At 40.7% G+C, this 22,306-nt stretch overlaps 1 protein-coding gene across 2 annotated transcripts in view; it reads left to right on the top strand.

Annotated features, from left to right (window-relative positions):
* ITPR2 (inositol 1,4,5-trisphosphate receptor type 2) overlaps positions 1–22,306 on the top strand; it is a 527,270-nt gene that overhangs the window by 471,027 nt on the left and 33,937 nt on the right. For both annotated transcript variants that reach the window (XM_066354092.1, XM_066354101.1), the window contains one exon: positions 9,906–10,066. In XM_066354092.1, the coding sequence (XP_066210189.1) occupies positions 9,906–10,066 (161 nt within the window). The remainder of the gene's footprint in view (positions 1–9,905; positions 10,067–22,306) is intronic.

Below are 22,306 nucleotides of genomic sequence, written 5' to 3' on the forward strand. Positions count from 1 at the left end.
TTAAATCTCTGGTTTATAATGAACATGAAAGAGGGAGGTGTATGGTAGGATCAACACTTGACCTTGAGAAAAGAAGAGAAACAATTTTAGGTAGAAATATGGTATATTTATTTTATTTTGTTTTTTCTTTCTTTTTCTTTTTCAAGTAAGAGAAGGGGACATAGAGAGACAGACTCCTGCATGTGCTCTGACCGGGATCCACCCAACAACCCTTGCCTTAGGCTGATGCTTTGTCCATCTGGGGCCATGCTTTCAACCAAGCTATTTTTAGTGCCTGACACAGAGGCTCCAAAGAGCATCCTCAGTGCCCGGGGCCAGTGCACTCAAACCATCAAGCCATGGATGGCTGCAGGAGGGGAGAGACAGAGAGAGAAGGAATAGGGGTAGAGAAGCAGATGGTCACTTCTGCTCTGTTCCCTGAGCAAGAATTGAATCTGGGACATCCACATGCTAGACCAACACTACCATTGAGCTAACTGGCCAGGGCCGGAATATACTGAATTTAGCTTTGGAAATACTGAAATATAGGTATGTACTGAACATCCCAGTGAGATATACTCAGCATAGAGGACCACATATGAGTCTGAATAATGAAGAATATGTCTGCCATGCAGACAGTCACTGGGGAATCCTCAGCCTATATGAGGTGGAAAATGCTGGTATGAGGAGAAAGCCTTCTGAGTGAGGAAAGAAGATGGAGTTCAAGTGGAAAACATCAGCATTGAAAAGTTTAAAGAGAAAGAGGAACACACATAATACAACCATCAAGTCCAAGTGATGTAAGGAGAACCAGGAATGTGCAGCATGTTGAAGTGAGGGAAGAAAACAATTTGGGAAGAAAAAGATTGATTATCAACTATGTGTATATCAAAGCAGAGAAGGCCAGTAACATATGTACTGAAGTGCAGAGCCTTTGGGTTCTCATTTAAGCGTTCTAGTGGCTTTATGTAGAGTAGTTTCTATGACAGTGAGGACAGATACCAGATTGCACAATGCTGGGGATGGACGTGCTGGAAGGAAATTGAAGAAGAAAGAGGAGACTTCTCTTCATCTGTCTAGGTTAGACGGAGAAAAACAAGGTTGGGATGGAGCTGTACTGTAATTTTGGGATTTGAGGAAGTGAACCACTATATGGAAGGGTGAGTCCCACAGAGAAAAAAAAGATGTGGCCCTTGAAAGTCTTTCCCTGTGTCTCATGGTCTTGTCTTTGCACTTCCCCTAAGCCCATTTCTTCATGATCATAGTAACTATCATGTCAGCACACTGCCTTCAAAAAATGTGTTTTGGAAGAATGTATTTTTAGGATGTGAGCCTCATTCTAAGACATGATCCTGTTTCCAATATTTTTAACAACAAAAAACATAAACAATATAACAAGGGCACCACTTAAGCACAATTCCTGCTCCTCTGAGCTTTCCCTTCACTGTCAAAATTCTCTTTGACTTTCCATGGCTATTAAAAGGACTGTGTGGGCAGATAAAATATGTTATGCTCACTTTGTTAAAGATGGCGCTGCCCATGTGGAAGTCCATCACCCAGGTGATACTAATGTGTGTTGGGGGCAGGCTGTGGGCAGGCTGGATCCTTGTAGCCTGGGGCTTGGTTTTAGGACTAAGCCTTTCCCACCCTTTTTGATGTGGGGTGGTGCAATCCCATCATGCCTCAGATAAGTGACTTTGTATTAGAGACTTCCCTATTTTGTATATTGGATTAAAGGTTTTGATTTCTGCACTATAAAGTGGGGCAGACCGGAAGCTTGCTCTCTTGGTTCTTGAGATTAGCATTAGAGGAGAGAGCAGAGAGGAGAGCAGAGAAAGGCCACGTGGAGGAGGCCAGGAGAAGCAGCCAAGATGGTGGGGTGCTGAGTGAGAAGCCAGTTTGTGCAGAGTTCGTGCAGGGAGAAGGAAGGAGATGGGGAACAGAGGTTGTTGGGCAGATAAAATATATTATGCTCACTTTGTTAAAAATAGCGCTGCCCACGTGAGGCCATCGCCCAGGTGATATTAATGTGTGTTGAGAATCCTTGTAGCCTGGGGCTTGGTTTTGGGATTAAGCCTTTCCCACCCTTTTTGATGTGGGGTGGTACAATCCAATCATGCCTCAGAGAAGTGACTTTGTATTAGAGACTTCCCTATTTTGTATATTGGATTAAAGGTTTTGAATCTACACTATAAAATAGGGGCAGAAAGGGAGCTTGCGCTCTTGGTTCCTGGGATGATTAGCATGAGAGAGCAGAGGGAGCAGAGCAGAGAGCAGAAAGAGGCCATGTGGCCAGGAGAAGCAGCCAAGATGGCGGAGTGTTGAGTGAGAAGCCAGTTTGTGCAGTTTGTGCAGGGAGAAGGAAGGAGATGGGGAACTGAGGAGAATAAGGCTGGTGAGCTAGAAACCTTTGATTCTAGGAAACTCGGATAAGTCAGTGGCTTTGTGAGCACTGAATGTGCGTGGGTTTTGGAGCCCAGTGTGTATTTTTACTTGCCCGCCGGGTGCAAGCTAGAATTAAAGAAAATGGCCTATCAGTTTTTGGCTCCACTGTTTCTTTACCAACTGTCCGAATCCAATGTGAACCTGCATGGGCTGGGCTGCTGTGATAGTGGCCCTGGCCTTGGCTTCTGGCTTTACAGAGGTGAATAACTCTAGTGAGCTAGAAACCTTTGATTCTAGGAAACTCGGGTAAGTCAGTAGCTTTGTGAGCACTGAATGAGTGGGTTTTGGAGCCCAGTGTGTGTTTTTACTTGCCCGCTGGGTGCAAGCTAGGATGAAAGATGATGGCCCATCAGCTTTTGGCTCCGTTTCTTTACCAACTGTCTGAATCCAATGCGAACCTGAATGGGTCAGGCTGCTGTGATGGTGGCCGCGGCAACTGGCTTTACAGCCACACCTTGGTTTTTTGAGGCTTACCCTGGCTCACCCCCAAACGACCTGCTCAGCGCTGCCAGACTAATTTTTCCACTTTGAATTCATTATTTTCTTACTCAAAAGGCTATCACGAGCACTGTAATCTACAACAAGAACTCTGGTTTTCCTGGAATGGAAGGTGACCTACAGTTGGGGCCCTGCTTTTTTCACCTACCTTTTCACCCAGTGTTCTCATTTATAGCTCAGGTTGTAGTCTAACTGGATTACTCATCTTTAACTCTCCATGTGTTCTCCGCTAGGGTGTTTCTGTTTGGAGTGGCCAAACTCCTAAGCTGTTGAATTCCTACCTTCATTCTGAGGCCCAGATCTAATACTGTTATTATTCCATGAAGCCTTCCCTGATCTCACTAACCAGAAACAAACACGGCTGTTCCTCAGTCCCTCACATCACACTAACTCTGTGTTGTATTGTCTCCTTGGTCGGATGCTATACGTTGTCATATTGTACAAAGTGCATGAACTTTCTAGTCAAATAGACACAGGACTGTACTGGTTGCACAGCCTGGCTGTGTGATATTGGCCAAGTTTCCTTTCACCTGAAACTATTGTTGCCTTATCTGGAAAATGGGAACTGAAATGCCATATTTGGGGTTGTGGTGAGTAAAAATGAGGTTGTAGATATGAGAATCCCTAGCTCAAGGCTTGACTGCAAAAAAACGCTCAGTGCATGCTAATTTCTTTTCTTTAAGGAATCCAGATGCATGTCTTATCCATTTTTATGCTTCCATAGTATGTATTGGAAATCATAAGTATTTTCTTAATGAATGACTGTCCAATTGGTCAGCTCCAAATTAAGATTATCCCTATACTGATGTGGCTTATAACCTAGAAAAGAAAAATAAAACAAGTACTAAATTAATATGTACTATACTGCAGACCAAAAAAGAATCTAGGTACATTAATGCCAAGTTATTCCACATTTTGTCACATGCAGGGTATCGTTTTTGTGACATACACATGCCCACAAGGACACCAGGAGGTGCACGAGACATTGATACATGATCTGTTTTCCAGAAGCTTCACATTTATTAAAAAATGTGAGAGGTCATTTAGGTAATTTAAGCTAAGAGTAAATTTAAATTGTATTTTCATATTAGTAAAAATAAAGTGTTGTAAAGTATAACAAACTTAATATGAACATTTTTTTAAAAAATAGAAACATTTTTAAATATTGAAAAGTGGTTCGTGGCACTTCTGGCTGCTAAGCCCTATAGCATGAGGGTTCTCTACTCTCTTCCCTCAAAAAACCTCAGTGCAGCAGAAACATGATATGTATTATGGTGACGTATCACTCAATGTGCATTCACTCCTGAAATTTCTCATCACATATAAGATTCAGTATCTACCTTATGTATTATAAGAACTGAATTACGAGAATGATTTAAACATTTGGGAGATTTAGAGTTTGTACTAGTAAGCTATAAAATCATTGCAATTAATCTACAAATGCTTCTGGGAAGAGCATGCATGTTAAGTTGTGATCCGTAAGAGGGAAGGTGGATAAATGACAGAAGAGAGAATCTCCACGGTAGGAGAGAACTGGCTTCAGGAGCATGTACCAGTGACACTCAGAGTAGCATCCAAGGAGATAGATACTGTGACAAGCAACGAGAGCAGATGGGACTTTTCTAGCTGTGAAGGCAATTACCAGATGTTTGAGAGTTATGACTCAGAAAACCATGGCTCATAATCCAGGAGGAAGTCTTGATAGGGTGATAATTAATTAGCAGATGACAGAGCTGAAGCAGTAAACACAGAAAACAGACTGGCTCTGGGATTCACAATAATTATTAATTTTGAATAACCAGAGGCTGAAAATTCAGTGAAAAGGACAAAGTGAGACATAATAAAATGGATAAAGGATTTGATGATAAGTCAGTTCCTATCATGGAGATACTCAACTTTCCAGAATTAAAGCTCTTTCTAGGTGATTTAATCGGAGTTACTGTGAGACAGGGACCTCTTTTTTTTTTTTTCTTTTCTTAGTAAATTAGTCCTTTGTTATTTATACTTACACATTCAAGTCATTAATCCATTTATTTGTTCACCAGTTACTTATTGAACATCTAATATGTGCCAGAGTATTGCAGCAAACAAAAGGAGACAGAAAGCACTGCCATTATGGAGCGTCCTTTCCAGCACAGGTAGAATATCAAAGGATGGCAGGGCTCTGGGGGAAAGTCAGCCAGAGAGGAGGAATGGGAATGCCTGGCTGACAGTGGGAGTGCACCCTTACCTTGCTCGCACTGTGTGGGAAACACAGCGTACGTATAGTCTTAGTTTGCCTGAAAAGTTTGTACTGAGCCCACAAAGCAGCTCTTACGCTTTCTTTCTTTCTCCTTTGGTCATCTCATCTAAATACCCTGGCTTTCGTTGTTCATGATACGTCATTTGTCCTTGAATTAGTATGTTTACATCTTGAGCTCTCTGAAGTTCTAGCTTCCTGACATTCTAACTTGGTTGTTTTATAGGCATCTTCAACTCAATCCATCCCAAATGAAATGTGTCCTCCCTCCAAATTCTCTTATTTTCTCTTGCTTTAATGATAGTACCTTAAACTCAAGTCAGAAAATTCAGAGCCATTCTTGATTCCTCATAAATTTATACCTGTTGTTGGACATCACATCCTCTTAAATTTTTATTCCAAGTTCCTCTTCAGTCTCTCTTGATTTATTCAATTATTCTGTCAACTTTAGTTGAGCACCTGTTTACCAGCTGCTATGCCAGGTCCTGGTGATACGAACATAAATCAGACAGTAAAGGAATAGAGCCTAAGACAGAAATCAACAAATTTTCATAACAAAGTATTGTGGGCACAGAGAGAACTAACTGGTTGTATCTGCGGGAGTCAGAGAGGTGGCAGTGGTTGAGCTGGAGAGCAGGAAAGTGACCAGATGGAGGTATTGAGTTTTCAAAGAATTTAATGGGTTTGTAGAATGGTGAGGAAATCAGTGATTATAAGAAGGAGATTTGTCAGAGCATGTGTCTTGAAGATCATTTCAACTTCTTTGATTGACGGGGACTTTGTTAACAGACAAGGGTAAATAAGAAGGGCTAAAAAACAAATTTTTGATGAGTTGAGTTTAACATGCCGGTAAGACATCCAGGAGGCAGCCAGAAATAGAAAGTAAAGTTGAGAAGAAAGGTCAGAACTGGGGATAAAGATTGAAATCGTGGGAGCAGACAACAAAGCTTAGAGAGCAAGAACCAGTGAAGATAAAAGAGAAGTATTTCCCCTCTTTTACGTTTCCCTCAGCCTCCCTGGTTCCGGGGCCCCCACCCTCGGCCTCTTCTCCCTCCATCCTCTGAATCCTGCCACAGCTGCCCAGCTCTGAATATGCTAGTCTCCCTTCAAAGCCTTCAGAATCAAGTGCACACTCTTGAGCTTTGTGTTTAAAGCTCTTCACGGTCTCTGCCAAATGCACCTTTCCGTCTTCATTTCCAATGTTCCCTTCTAACCACATGAGCAGAACTGACGCTCCCCAACCAGTTAATCCACTTTCATCTCCAGTTTTGCCATGCCATTTCCTCTGCCCAGACGGCAAAAGAACACAGCTTTGGCATCAGAAATATTTTAATTTAAATACTGCCTGACTATTCCAATAACCAAAGGTGTTAACTTCAGCAATTAATTGAATCCCTCTAAATCTGTTTCCTCACAAGTCAGATTAGATTGTTGGAATTATAATAGAGTTTTTATACATCTTTGTAGTTGTCAGCATTAATATATGCTAAATAAAAATGAAATATCTTTTATTACCATTCATCTCTTTTCCATTTGCCATAATCCTGTTTCCAGGCCAAAGCTTCACACCTCTTTGAAACCATTTAAAATGCATCTAATCAGAATTCATTTTGCCTTTCTCTATGCTTTGTTGACACTTTATACCTCTTTACAATGTCTATTGTCTGTTTCCTCTACCATATTATAGATTAACTGATAGGAGACACATTATTTTTATAGCCCTATGTACCTTGCAATGGGTAGATAATTGAATTGAATTATGAGAAAATCAACTTCAGTGTTTTCTCTTTGGGGAAAATAATAGCTCTGTTGAGATATAATTCATATTTCTTACGACTCATTCATTCAAAGTGTAAAATTTTAATGGTGTTTAGTATATTTAGTTAGGCACCTATCATCACGGTCAATTTTAGAACATTTTCATTGTCCCCAAAAGAAACCTTATATCCCTTAGCTTTCACCATTCCCCCTCCCCCAACCCTTTTTCCTCCCAAGCACTAGGCAGCTGTTGATCTACCGTCTGCCTCTATAGATCTGCCTATTCTGGTCTTTTCACATAAATGGAATCCTGTAATATGTGGTCTTCTGTGACTGACTTCTTCCACTTAGTGAGAGGTTTTAAAGGTTTGTGTTGTAGCATGTGTTTATTTCTTTTAATGCAGAAAAATATTGATTTTATTTTGTTTATTCTTTCATCAGGTGAATTTGGATTGTTTCTACTTTTTGGCTATTTATGAATGATTCTACTTTAAAAAATTTATGTCCAAACTTTTGTGTGGGCATATGTTTTTATTACTCTTGTGTGTGGGGTTGCTGGGTCATATGGTCTAATCTTTTGAGGAACTGCCAAACTGCTTTCCAAAGTAGCTGTACTATTTTACATTCTCACCAGTAGTATAGGAAGATTCTAATTTATCCACATCATCACCAACACTTGTTATTATCTGTTTTTAATTACAGCCATCCTAGTAGGACATTTTAGTAGTGAAATATTCTTTTTGTGTGTATTTGTGAGTGTGTGTGAAATATTCTTAAGGTATTGAATCAATATTTTATTTAGTGCTGACTACATACCAGGCACCTTTCTAAGCTATTAGGACCATTGGTGAAGAACAGAGACAGCTATATCTGCCCATGGACATACAATATATGAGAAGTGTATTAAGTGTCTAGATAAAATGACATTTATTTTTTCTATGATGATTAGCAGGCAGGATTTTTCTTGCACAATCATTTTTACTTCTTTACCTTGTACTTGTGGTTCAGTTTGATTTGACAATGTTGATACAGCTCTATTCAGTCTGTTAGGAGGTGATAAGCACAATAGAAAAAAGAGGGGAAGGAGTGAATTTGTGAATGTCTGCAAAAGGGAAGAGACAGGTGGTAGGATTAAATAGTGTGATTGAGTTAAGCCACAATGAGAAGGTGAGATTGAGCAAAAACTTCAAGGTAAGTGACTTAGTCAAAGAGATACCAGAGAGAAGAGTATTGTAGGCAGAGGAAATGACCAGTGCTGAGGCCCTGAAGCAGAAAGCTGAGTGCATGGAACTGTAAGGAAACCTGTGTGGGTGGATAGAAGTTAGCAAGGGAAAGAACAGTAGGAGATGAGGTTAGGGAGGCTATAGGGCCAAGTCACTTCAGGTTTAACAGAGGATACCACACGGGACATAGTTGTACTCAACAATTATTCATTGTTTATCTGAAGTTCAGACTTAATTGGGCATCCTGTATTTTATCTGGCAACCCTACTTGTAGACCATTTTAAGGACTTTGACCTTTAAGGAGGTGCAGAGTTTGGAAATGGGGAGAGACGCTCTCTCACTGAGATTGTTAAAGGCTCACCCTGGCAGCGGGGTTGTGAGTAGGCTGTAGAGAGTAAGAGTGGAAACAGGGAGGCCTGGGAGGCTGTGGTCGCAGCCCAGATGAGAGATGATAATGGCTCAGACCAGGGTGGTAGTGGTGGAAACGGTGAGAAGTGATCAGACTCTGCGTATAGGTTGGACGTAGAGCCAAAAGAATGTCAACACAGATGGGATGTGGTATGAGAGAGAGGATTCAAGGATGGCTCCTAGACTTTTGGCTTGAACAACTGAAAGAATGGCGTTGCCAAGGAATGAAAAGCGGACCGTGGGTGGAGCAGGGCTGGGGAAGAAGATTGGATTCTATTTGGGGCATGCTGAGCTGATGATAGGTCAAATACGATGAGGCATAGCAATCAGCCAGCTAAATTTTATGGTATTTTCCATTGCAATATCCAATAATATAATTTAAAAGGTCACTTCTTCATTAGGGACAGATTTTTTTTTTTACATATTGTACTTTGTATCTTAATATTCAAAGGATTTTCTTCATGTGTGAATAATGTTTTTACTTCTTTTCCTTTCTTTTCTTTTTTCTTTTTTTTTTTTTTTTTTTAATATGCTTAGGAAAAGAGTGCTTAGGATCCAGGATTGGAATTCAATTTCCTGGTTTCTTTCTCAATATCTGAACTACAAAACCAGACTGAATCTCAACATCCCATTTTACTTGGCTTTCTAAGTCATTTTTCCATAGATGTTTTCATTCATCTCCATTCATTTCCTTTCATCCAATCTTCAGCCTTTGAGAGAAAAGAATGTTGCTCCCCAGATCCTTTCCTCGGTGTTCATCCTGAGACAGAAATGTGCCCTGGAAATTGAGCAGACCATACCCTTTCCAAAACGTTTGTAACACAGCGATCTGACGGGCTGGATGAGTCTATGGGTCCCTTGTTGCACTCAGTGCCCAGATCCCCGTGGGTGTTGGCTCACCCTTCACGATCACAGTGGTTTTGAAGAGATGACTGCGGCTTTCTCTTATTTTATCCAAATTCCTGGATAAAATTACTTTTTTTTTTCTGTCCCAATTGGTATGTGTGCTTTTTCTCGCACAATCACTTTTCCTTCTTTTTCTTAAACTTGTGGTCCAGTTTAGTTTGACAATTTTGATATGGCTATATTTGAAATTATCATCTGTCTCTTAGGAGAATAAAATTTCCAAATATCCATGGAGTAGGAGGAAATGTTAGTTGGAAAAAAATCTATAAACTATGACCTTTTTTCCTGGAGGTTTTATATACTGTGTTACTTTAATCATGACATTTTAAATTGGTGTATTTTTTACATAAAGCACTTTTTTGCATAATTATTATGGTTTGTTTATAGGCTAAGAAGTAAGTGCTGATTAAATGACATATGGCATGCATTGCATTTCCCGTGTTTTGCAGGACTCGAGAGGGACAAATTTGATAATAAAACTGTTTCATTTGAGGAGCACATCAAGTCAGAACACAATATGTGGCATTATTTGTACTTCCTAGTCTTGGTGAAGGTTAAAGACCCAACTGAATACACTGGACCTGAAAGTTACGTGGCTCAGATGATCGTGGTGAGTGAGCAGAGGGTGTGGCCCATGATGATACTGGATTTTGTATGCTTTCTCTGCCCTACCCTACCCTTCTCCCATTCTGTGAACTTTTAAATAGGACTGTCAGTCGCTGAGGTACCGCTATACTGGCTAAGTCATCAGTTCCCAGTTCACTTCTTAGTCACACAAACCAAATCTAAGTCTCAGGTGCACAGATATTCCCTGAAGAGTTCTCTGCGCAGTGAATAGCACCATCTGTCGTGCCTGTCATCTTCTGGCCTCCTGCCTCTTGTCATTGCTAACGGCTCAATTCCCCAAATCTGGAGCTTTCCCATTGGCAGATATGAGCAGAAGATTCATACCTTAGGAAGTGTCTTGAATTCCAGCTCTCAAGGGTTTAAGGAAGTCCAGTTTCTGTGGGAAAACACTGGCTCTCTGGCTGCACACGCTATGCGTGGGTTCGTCAGTGTTGGGGGCGTTTGCGGAGATCCTGCTGCATCGAGCTGCTTATACTCCTCATCCAGATTAGTCACCTTGCACAGAGGGTGTGGTTGTCCGCAATCCAGTTTCTTCCGTTTCGTAAAAGATTGAAACCAACTGGCTTAAAGAGAAGTCAGAGTTACAACAACTCCAACATCCCCGTGATGCACATTTAGTGAGTGTCATCACATCTGATATAAATGCTTGTGTTCTTATAATAAACCTACCTGTATATTGAATTTTTTCCAAAAAGTCACCCTAAAAAACTGCATTAACTGTTTGAGAATGAGGCCTTGGTAGAGTTGTCACTCTGTGCTGCTCGGTCCCAAGGATAACGTTTAGTGGGCACTGCCCGTGGCAGGAGAGCCCGGTAACAATGGCCCTCTAGCCTTCCCTCTGCCATCTATGGTCCATTTAGGCGGAAAGAAACTGTAGTAGAGGGCGCAACTAAAGGACGTTTTCAGAAGCTGACATATGAATAAGCACAAGTTAATACTGCAGTCGTTTACCTTATCTGGAAATACTTATGTCACAGCAGACCTATTATACATTATATTTTTATAGTTCAACATTTTTATGAGTTTTTTCATTGACTTGCATCCTATCATAAGTTTTCTCTGCATTCTTCCTATGATAGTAGACAGAACCTAATTTTATTTTCTCCATATATCCCTTTCTGCTCTCCGATCTAAATTAGGGGGAAATGTAATGATTTTGAGGATTTGCATTTACACTCATTAGTTTATACCCTCTTAATTTTGAGATACTCAGGGACCATTTGTGTGAAACATTTTGTTTCTGCTTGCTGGGGAATAAAAAAACATGTAAATCATTACATTTAAAGTGTGATGACCCCATATTGCTATACTATCAAAGTTTGAGTAAATTTAACTAATATGTAACTCAAAAGAATGTCACAGTGGCACTTACTAGATCATACCTAAAACTGTGCCGTTGTATTCTTTGAGTTAATAAAGCTACTGTTATAATCAGTCTGCATGTCTTTTTTCACACAAGCAACTGTAACCTCCTTTTTCCCACTCTGTGTTTACTGGGAATCCACATGTCCTTAGAATTAAAGATTGCAGGGAATACACTAGAGTCTCACACAGTCTTTCTCTGCCCAGGTGTTTGGAGTAAGACGGAGAGGGGAATAACAAACCCAAAGTAGAACAGGCTAAGTTCCCCAGGAGTAGAACAAATGAAAATATGTAATATGTGTTGGCTTAAAGATGTAGAGTGATATCTAACAGGGCCGTGATGCATGGGAATTGGTCTGTGTTTTTCAGGGGGCAATACATCAGAAAGGGTAGGCTTTGCACAGATTAGTGGTGTTTGCTGGATTAAGAGATAAAATTGAGGCTCATGGACATAGATAAAAATGAAGTGGTTACCAAGGGGAGGAGGTTCTGGGTGAGGGGAGTATAGAGGGACAAATATAAGGTGATAGAAAATGATTTGACTTTGGGTGATGAGTACCCAACATAATCAACAGTTCAAATGCTATAGAAATGTTTACCAGAAGCCTGTGTACTCTTACTGATCAATGTGACCCCTTAAATTTAATTTCCTAAATAAAACTAAAAAAATAATAATAAAAGAAATGAAGAGTGAGTTCCTGTAAAAGGGGCGGCCTGAACAAAGGCATTAAGTGTGGTACACTCAAGTGCTTTGGGGCTCTCTGCCCGGTTTCACTAGCACATGGTCCACCTGGAAGCTCTGAGAGATCTGGCAGGAAAAGTAGATCCGACGTTTGAATAATACGTATAGTTATTTGGACATTATTTCATCAGCAGTGGGAAGCCACTGAAGGTTTTAACTAAGGGAACAGTGTGGTCTAAAAGGGACAAGGAGAAACGGGATGTAGAAGACTGCAAGGTGACAGAGGCACTTGACATTGTGAGCCTAGCCCTTGGAAGAAAAGTGGTATCTAGGTTTCAGAATGTCTCTTTGTTGGGAGCAGAAGTGGGTGAGAAAAGAGGAGTTGTTGATTTTGACATGAAACTAGAGACCAAGTCATGGATTAGGAGGGGCAGTGTTGTCACAACAGCACGCACCTTAGAGCCAGAAAGAGCTGGTGGGATCAAACTTTGATCCCATCACTGATCATCACTGTGGTGTGGGCTATTTTGGGAGAGTCTTTGAACCTATCTAAGACTCTGCCTCTTCATTAAAAGGCAGAAAATTGTTATGCAATCGGTGAGATGAAATGTAAAAGTGTCCAGCACAGTGAAGGTCCTCAGTAATTGACAGTTTTCACTGTGACTGTCCACAGGGAATGACAGTGGAAGCCATCAGATTAGAGAGAGTTGGAAGAAGGGATAACTATAAAGAGAGAAGAGAAAGCCAGAGACAGAGCCTGGGGAATCTCCCACTTAGGAAAAAGAAGAAAGACAAGTAAAATAAGTAGAAAAGAAGACAATAGAAAGAGCAGGAGAACCAGAAAGTAGAGTATGTCGAACGCTAAGAGATGAGCATGTCAGTGTCAGAGTTCAGCCAATCACTACAAAGAGGCCACAAAGAAGAGACAGGTCGCAGTTTTTAGAAACTGTAATGAGGAACTCACCAGGTGACTTCTACCCTAAGAGAAGACTGCCGTGGAACGATAGCCCTATTTTTGGCCTTACTATTAAGACCAGCATTGTGCCAGGCACCTGTACTTGCATTTTTAAGTATCCATATGCTTGCCTGTGTTTCTGTCCATCCTATTCTGTCAGAACTCTCTCCAGAGTCATGACAGGAGGGATAAGAGTTCACGAGCTTATTCCAACACGAAATGTCTCATTCTCATCCAAGCAGTTCTCTTCCAAGGGAACAGTCACTCTGTCTGCATATGAATTGAATGGTCAGGAGAAGGAAGAGTGATGGTAAAGCTTAGGGCTGATGGAAACAAAAAGCTGCTCATAGAGGAGATTGTTCATTTACTGAAATAATCTTTCTGAAAAATTTATAAAAATCTATAGCTGATGAACCCAGTTCAGAAAATCTGTTACTCCCAGCTCTATAGAAATTATGGGTTTGTAATCCTGATCCTCCTAGAAAGAGAGTGAAGACTTGTTAGAGCACATAGCAAGTTGAAGCACAGCTACAGCTCCACTTAAAGACTATTGTTTTCTCTGTCCGGCCTTAAGGTAACTACTTTTAACACTTTGGTAGGAAACCTTGCAGACATTTCCTACCACATTTATTTGTGCTCCTTAAAACCAGGTTCATTTGGCAAATTGATTTAAGTGCTTGTTTATTAATAGGGCTTTGAAAGAAGCTGTAATTCTCTATAATTGATATAGCTTTTATATTCAGGGATTCATGCAAAAGAAAATGAGGAAGTTTGTTATATTTGTTCCCAAAATAACTTATCCGAATTCTACTATACTGTTTAAGTAAATCTGATTTGTACCTTGGAACCCTTGAGAAATGCCTCTTGGCTTTTGGTGAAATGGGAAAAAGCCAAGAATATAACAAATTTGGGGGATATTTTCCCCTTCTGTGTATTTTTTCACTTCCAGTGTTTATACTTCATTACTATGTCAATAAGGAAGATTTATATTAATATGCATTAAAACATACATTGTCAATAAATTAATATATTGCTTCTAGATATTAGACCCTAAGAAGATGTATTTGTGTCTCAAAATCCATCCAGTGACAGAGTCAAGATTCTGAAATATTAATAGAAACTTAAAACTTCCTCATCCCTGCCTTCAAACTTAAAACCAAACTGTTTATCCACTGTCTGACTATCTGAATGAACACAAAGCATCTCTGAAATATGGTTAGGGGAGATGTGAGTACATCGAGGTATTTAGGGGAATGTATTTTCTTCTTGCAAGCAAACCCTCAGTTTTGATAAGAGAACTGATATTTTGGGCAAGTCTTTCTTGGGAACAGAACATGAGAAGGGAAAAGGAAGGACTGTGCAGGAAATTAAAATAATGACAGGGAATAAAAAAATAAATGAATAGACTAGAGGAAAGGGTGTGAGGGATAAATCCTGCAGCCTGTACTCAGAATGGCTCTGAGCATCAGTAGGCCATTCTGCTTCTCTCATTACCCAAAGGATGATGACCGAGGAGGAACAAACAAAATTGAGATCATTAGAAAAAATGCCCAGAGCTTTTAGATGTTGCTCTTAACACTTGGGGTAGACTTTCAGATTTTCAGTGTTCATTGGCGGAGATATGTTAAGGGCCTTTGGGGCTATTTATTAGTTAATTTGACAATAAGTGTAATCAAAACCCAGGTGCCTGGCAGAGAGACACCACGCATGTTCAAAGAACTGCTGCCTCCCCGCAGTGTCCGAGTGTCCGGGTGGTACTGGCCTGTAACCAAGACCTTGGCTGGCAACCCTTCCCATGACCATGGCTTTGGGGGGCTCATGTCCTTATTTTAGTGCATGACACTTTCAGCTTTTTCTACTTATTTGACTCTTGACTAATGCCATTTCCTGATAATGTGTCAGCTAGGACAATATAACTTATATTTTTGTTAACATGAAAATTATCTGTCTTGACACAAGAAAATAATTGTAAGTCCCTGAGGCCACAGCGAGGAATAGAGTAGCTCTTCGTTCTGTGTAACACCAGGGCAGGTTGATAGCTGTAATATGTATTAAAAGCAATTCGGCCTGACCGGGCAGTGGTGCAGTGGATAGAGCGTCAGACTGGGATGCAGAGGACCCAGGTTCGAGACCCTGAGGTCGCCAGCTTGAGCGCGGGCTCATCTGGTTTGAGCAAAAGCTCACCAGCTTGGATCCAAGGTTGCTGGCTCGAGCAAGGGGTTACTTGGTCTGCTGCAGCCCCACGGTCAAGGCACATATGGGAAAGCAATCAATAAACAACTAAGGTGTCCCAACAAAAAACTAATGATTGATGTTTCTCATCTCTCTCCATTCCTGTTTGTCTATCCCTATATATCCCTTTCTCTGTCACTGTAAAAAAAAAAAAAAAAAGCAATTCGATAATCACCAAGTCTCTCCCAGATGCTAACAGCTGTGTTATGGGTTTGATATGGTAGATAAATAAGAAGTAGTCTTTTCCTTCAGGAGGCTCAAAATGCTTATTGAATGAGTAAATAAAATAATGAGTGAATTAACAAATGAATAGCTTCTTGGCCCTCTGGTAGTTGGACATAATTTACAGAAAGATATACCAATATAACTACAAGAATTTGAAACATGAATTTCTCACCAGTCAGATGTAATCTTTGCCCCCTTTTTTAAAGCAGAATATAAAGATATAGCAAAAAAGGTTATGCCACCTGAACCCAGTATAATGAATGCTATATTAAAAATCGGATTTGAGAGGCAAAGCGTTTTAATCCCCCTGTCGTGTCTCCCACGGCATTTCTGAAGCCCAGCTCTTCCCGCACTCACGCAGACCTTAGGAGTGTGCCTGCAGCTGTCCTAGCAACGGGACATGTGCATTGGTAGCTCTGTCAGCGTCATTCACCCTTAAGCATGAATTCTTCCTTGTAGTAATTTATTAAGACCTCAGAGAGGGATTGTCCTTTTAATGAGATGGAAAAGAAATTGAGTCACCCATTACTTTATCTATGCAAGGAAGGAAAAGAACTAACAAGTTTCCAGATGGTATCTGCGTCTAGAACTCAAAATCAGTCTTGCTTCATTAAACCATATTTCTGAGCAGTTACTGTTGGAGGAAGGGGATGTTTGGGATCATGAAAAAATCAAGTCTTCTAAGATTTATAGGCACCCCTCCTGCATGAGTACCATTTGCCAACTCAATTTCTGCATTCTTCTTATGTGTCATCATTATGAAATTATACGTTCTGATTCTATTATTTCTAATTTACACTAATTGTGTAATTGGATCTAATTGAGCCAATTATGTAACAGTTCCATCTTTAAAACCTATTTGAAAGGCTTTAGACCTTAATAAGACACTTTTTTAAAATGTTCACATTTCAGGGCAAGCCAAGGGGGTCTTTGTAGCTCGGAATGCACAATTAAGAAGTAAATGTATACATTCAGCGAGCCACCACCTTCGCTTTCCACGTTTTCAGTCCAGACATGTGTCTTCAATTTAAAAGGGCTCTTTTTCAGTTCCCAGCTCTGGATTTCATTGTCGTCGTGGAATCTATCCTTTACATCATTCTAGTTTTCTAGTTAGTATTCATATGTAAGCTATATGAGTTCGCAGTTTTGCGTACATGTTAACATCTTTCTAATCCTCTTCCTAGTTTGTAAAGTAGAGATGAAACGGTGTACACCAAGACCTTCATCTCAAAGACCGTTCCAGTGCTCAAGTTGTCAGACTGCAGTGCTGGAAGGAAGAGTAGTATTTGAGCCAATAGTGTCCTCATGAAACTCGTAGATGGAAGTGGGATGGGGAATAAGGACAATGGCAGGAACTGAGCATTGAATCGGAGCTATCCTCAGCCACTTCTTGAGTTCATCAGAAACTCAATTTTCTGGTGTCCTGGTTATAGTTTTCAAAGCTCAAGAAGCAAAAGGTGGATTTTGTTACTTTTTCTAACTGGCGTCTAAGAAGCTCAGTGTAAAGGAGTAAACCTGGGCATTAGATTCTGGTGTTTAACTTTTTCAGAGTTTTTGCCTACAAGATGATTCTAACCTTGCCTGTGGATAAAATAAGTTAAACAGCCAGTCAGCACTCAGGATAGAACCATGTGAGCTGTGCCTGGGTCCCGAAGGCCTCCTGCTATGATAGGCCCTGTGTCTATTGTTGTTGAGACATAGGGAGAAGGGGGAGGCAGGGGTCCCAGGGAAAGAACCCAAGCCAAGGAGGCTGCAGGGTCATGGGGAGAGGGGAAAATTGGGAGGGATTGGGTCAGTGGCTAATTTGGCAACTAGGAAATACTGCAAAGGTTTAGTAACTACCTGGTAGTTACTATACATATGTGCCTTATATTGACCCTGGATATATACAGACTTTCCTTACAGAGTTACTGTGAAAATTGAATAAAATCATGCGTACTAACAATACTACTACTAATTTCCAGACGGTTGATCAATGCTGACTCTATTCCAGGTGCTATGCTAAGTGTTTGACATGCATGATCTCTCTTAAAGCCTCGTGACAACCCTATGAGGCAGTTTGTTATGATTGTTCCCATTCTCCACGTGAGAAAACCGAGGCTTATAAAGGACTGGTAATTTGCCCAAAGTTACACAGCTACCAGAAAGAGCTGCTGCGTCCTTAATGTGCCAGGCACCTGCAGATGGTCAGTACATGTCCTGTTGATACTTGATGCTGTACACTGATGTATAAAGCTAGAACCAGTGCAGGCCACTGTTCCCCAGCACTCTCAGCAGCACACCCCATGTCCCCCAGAAGAGAGACTGTCCACATGCTGTCCAGACCTAGCTGGCAGACAGGAAGTCCACTGACCACCCTAAAATTACAGGAAAGCCTGAGAGGAATTCTAATAGGAACAGATACACTCGTCCAGAGCTGATGGGCAGAAACAAGCTTCCCACAAAGATTAAAAGCATTACAACTGCAATTATTACAATGATAAGCAAGAAAGACAGGCTGCAGGATGCTCCAGATTAATTTAACAAGCATTTACGTGCATAGTCCTATGCATGAGGCACTGGTAGAAATGAGAATAAACATTGTCACTGTCCTCACAGAACCATAAAGTAATAGAGAGGACAGCTATATTCATCAGAAACTATGGTACAAATCAGAACTCTGGCGAGACATAGACTAGACATACAAACACAAGCAGCTGGAGAAATCTCTATTAAATGTTACTGTTATGCCCATTTAGTGATGCTTAGAATATAATCCAAACTCTTTCTATGGGCCCCTTATGCATCCTGGCCCCAGCCTGCTTCACCAATCTCATTTTATCCCCCCTTCATTAGCCAACTGCCAATCAACCACATTAGCCTTTTTCTTTTTCTGGAAAAATGCCACACTTCTTTCCTGGTCAGGGTTTTGGTTGGTATGTGGCTGCCATCCATTTGTAGTTGCCCCAGTTCTTTCCACGGGTAGCAGCTTTCCTGACACCCCATTCCAGTTGCCTTCTATCCTTCACTCTCTGGAGCACTCATTTAATCTGACCTAAGGGGATTTTTATACTATTGACTTAGATATTTATACACCTATGTTGTTCACTGCAGTATTCTCAGCATTTAAATGAATGCCCAGTATATAGTAGGCCCTCTGCATTGATTTGTTGAGTAAGAAATAGAGCCACAGGAGCCCGGATGACAGGACAGTTCTCGCTGGCTGAAGGCACGAAGGGCAGGTGCACAGAGAAGATTAAGAGGACCTTAAAAAAAAAATGAGGATTTTTTCAGAAGGAATGGGGAAGAATACATTCCAGGCAAAGTATATATCTTAAGGGGAAAGGGTGAGCAGAGAAAAAGAAATGAAACTAAATTATGACATGTGCTAGCAGCCTTGCTTGTTATCTTATTTAATTATATCCATTTTATGTAAATTGAGGCACAGTGAAGTTCATTATTTATCCACAGTGCTTGGTAAGTGAGTGCTTGGACTAGGTTCCAAACACAGATTTGGGGGTTGGGGGGGGGCAATGTCCATAATTTCACTGTTAGCTGTGCCTTCTCAGGAAAGTCAGGTAAAATGTGACTGAGATCAAATATATGTAAATCAAGTGTTGGAGAAAAGGAAGGGAACAAAAACCCAAACCAAACCCAGAGGCAGTCTTTGGGAGGAGGAAAGCTCTTCCTGCTTCTCCGGTATTTTAAGGAGTTGGAATTCTCTGTCTCTAAGCTGCCATAGTTAAGGTATGATAAAATGACTTATAAAATGCAGACTGAAATATCATTGTCTATCCGTTAAAGATTTGTTCATCCAACAAGTTGAGTGCTTCCTGTGCTGCAGGCACGGGGCTGCCTAGGGAATCAAGGTTGCGGCAGACAGTCTAACTTCCTTCAGGAGACAGGGAAATCAAACAAAGGAACGGAGATGGCTCAGTGCAGTGGGGGAGCCTGCCACAGAGCAGATGGCCTGGGAAGGAGGCTTCCTGAGGTCATGCCTGGGCGCCTGAGTGCGGCAGGGCGATGGGGAGGCAGCAGACAGATGGAGCAGCGGGCCTGTCTAGAGGAAGAGTGAGGCTCTGCAGGAGAACGGGAGGAAATGTGGTCGTCAGGAGCCAGATCACAGGGCCTTGTGTGCTTGGAAGTTTTTTCTTTACCCTGAAAGCAAAGGGAGGCCTTTCAGTGCTATTCAAGGAAAGAGACAAGGTCAGGTGTGTATTTTAGAAAACAGGTCCCATGGCTGTGTAAGAAATGGATTAAAAAGGGCCACCTAGGGCAAGAGAGAAACGGGTAGAAAGATGTCATTGCCCCGGACAGTGATGAGAGCTGAAATGCAAGGCTACTGGAGATGGAAAGGAAATGATGCATTTGAAAAGATTCAGGTAGAGGATTCCCTGAAGTCAAGGGAAAGGTGGTTTAAAAGGTCCCTGGCCTTGGAGGGTTGTTGCAGGTTGAGCATTGGGGCTTAAATCCTAGGGGTTCCACAGCAGTCACTTGAGGAGATATGATAGGCTTAGTTTGCACAGGTGCAATTTGGGTGTCCAAATACCTATGTTCAGAAAGAAACTGAATACATGGGTCTGTGATTCCAGCAAGAAGTTGGTAAAGATAAATTCACACAAAGCTAAGATTTCAGTCTTTTATTCAGTAGAGTATCCCAGGAACATAGAACAGTGCCTGGTCTTTAGTAAATACTTAATAAAGATTTGATGAATGCTCATAAAGATTTATAAGTCTCTGGAGTATACTTGATAGTTGAAATCACAGATTGCATGAGGCTCTCCAAGGGAGATTATATCATTTAAGTAAATCAGAGAGCTTGTCCTTTGATGGAAGGACACAGAGCTCTGTTATTTAATACCAACAATAACTAATAATAATAATAATAATAATAATAATGTCAAGAGTCTACTACCCCGATTTCACTTCTCAAACAGTAGAGTCAAAAGGAGGAAAAATAATCTTCAAAGGAGGGCTCAGAAAAAAGATCTAACTTTTCATGAGCCAGTGAACCTAGAAATGTTTTTGGTTGGTGTGTAGCTATCCTGTGACCCAACAAAGATAAGTTTTAGGGTGGAATTATGCTGCAAGCCTAAATGTTTATAACAAAATGATTTGGATTTAATTCAATAGATAAGATGCCTCTTAGAAATTGTGACCTGTCTTAAGTAATTTATTTTAAGCTTATAAAAATGCACATCTCTGATTCTCAAAATATAATAAAATTATTTTTTCCTTCAGTGCCAGGAAAGAGAAAAATCCAAAAAGAAAGAATTCCAGAAAGAAAAAAGAAAGAAATTCAGTTCTAGTCGTTATCGTAACAGCTTGTTCAATTCTCAGTTGGCTTTCTGGAACAGTAAAATCCACATTGTTAGGACTGATGGATTTTACTCAGGAATTCTGGCTTTCTGCCCGAGGGTAACAGATGCCATCAGAATATAAGTTGTGGGAATGAGAACTGTATACCATAAAGACACATGACTTATGTCTAATGGTTTTTAGGAGACTGGCATAGTCCATACCGTATCATAAGCAATTAGTTAAGATGCTAACTAAACAGAAACACTACCCTTGTGTTGGGGGGGGGGTCACTAGGCAAGCTACTTTCTGTAGAATTTTGGATTAGTTTTAGCTAAGGGAATTCCTGAAAAACAATTGCTGAATATCACAGAAATGACTCAGCATTTGTATTTCAGAGATTACAGTCAGGCTAGTGGAGTCAGTTGCCTTTCTGGGGATTTAGAGATCAGGGTGTTTTGAAATGATAGCATCTGAGGATGGTATCTCTGACCTGCTGCTCAGGTCTCTGAGTCTGTTTCTTATCTGAAAGTGAGGATCATACCCCTCTTTACTAGGATTTCTCTATGGATTAAATAAAATCACATATATCCTAGTGGTGAACACAGTGTCTGGCTCAGGGTATTGCTCAACAAATGTTCGGTCATTCTACTTCTATTTAAAATATTTGGCTACTTAGAATAATATGGCTACATTTAAATACTACTTTGCAGATTCAGAGTATTCTTAAACCTGTTAATATTCATATACATTATTGATTCTGCATGGTGTTCCTCTTATAGGTTAGGCAATGGCTGGCTTTTATTCCTTCAATAAATACTAACAGTGAAATCTTAGGCACTGGGCTAGCTCCTGGAAAGGGGGACAGAAGAGATCAAGACAGGTGTGGCCTGTCACAGAGTTTGCTGTTTAGAGTAGCTGTTTTTTACAAAGTTAGTGACTATTACTGCTAGGGCAAATCGGGTAGAAGGGATCTTCCTATCTTGTGATCTGATTCAAACTCAAGTCCTTGTGGCACTTGTTCCTGGGTTAAACCAAAGTCAGGAGCTCACTTAAACACTTGAGCTGCTTGTACCATTGAATGTATTTGAATTTTACAAATGATTTAAGGGTTTATCTCACCCAAAGAGGCATGCTGTGATATGGTCAGGAGTGTCCCAGAGAGGAGACCAGGCAGGGCTGTTGTGAAAGGCACTAAGTCAGAACAAAGATTGTATCTGAATGAATGGATATTATCTCACTAACTGACATGTTCACCTTGAGGGATCAGGGGAGCAAATTTGCCTTTATCTTAGCTATATGATGGGAGCAACAAAGGATGTCTATTTCATCTTCCAAAGAATGTGTTTTTGGCTTCTTCAGGTGAAGAACTTGTAGCATTTTTCAGTCCTATAATCACCTTTTTCATTTTTTCCAGCATTTGAAAACATTTCAGTGTGAAGCACACATGTTGCTTTAGAAAGAATATTCTGGCTCTCTTAAGTTTCCTT

Source organism: Saccopteryx leptura, chromosome 1 (assembly GCF_036850995.1).
Source record: "Saccopteryx leptura isolate mSacLep1 chromosome 1, mSacLep1_pri_phased_curated, whole genome shotgun sequence".
Classification (NCBI taxonomy): domain Eukaryota; kingdom Metazoa; phylum Chordata; class Mammalia; order Chiroptera; family Emballonuridae; genus Saccopteryx; species Saccopteryx leptura.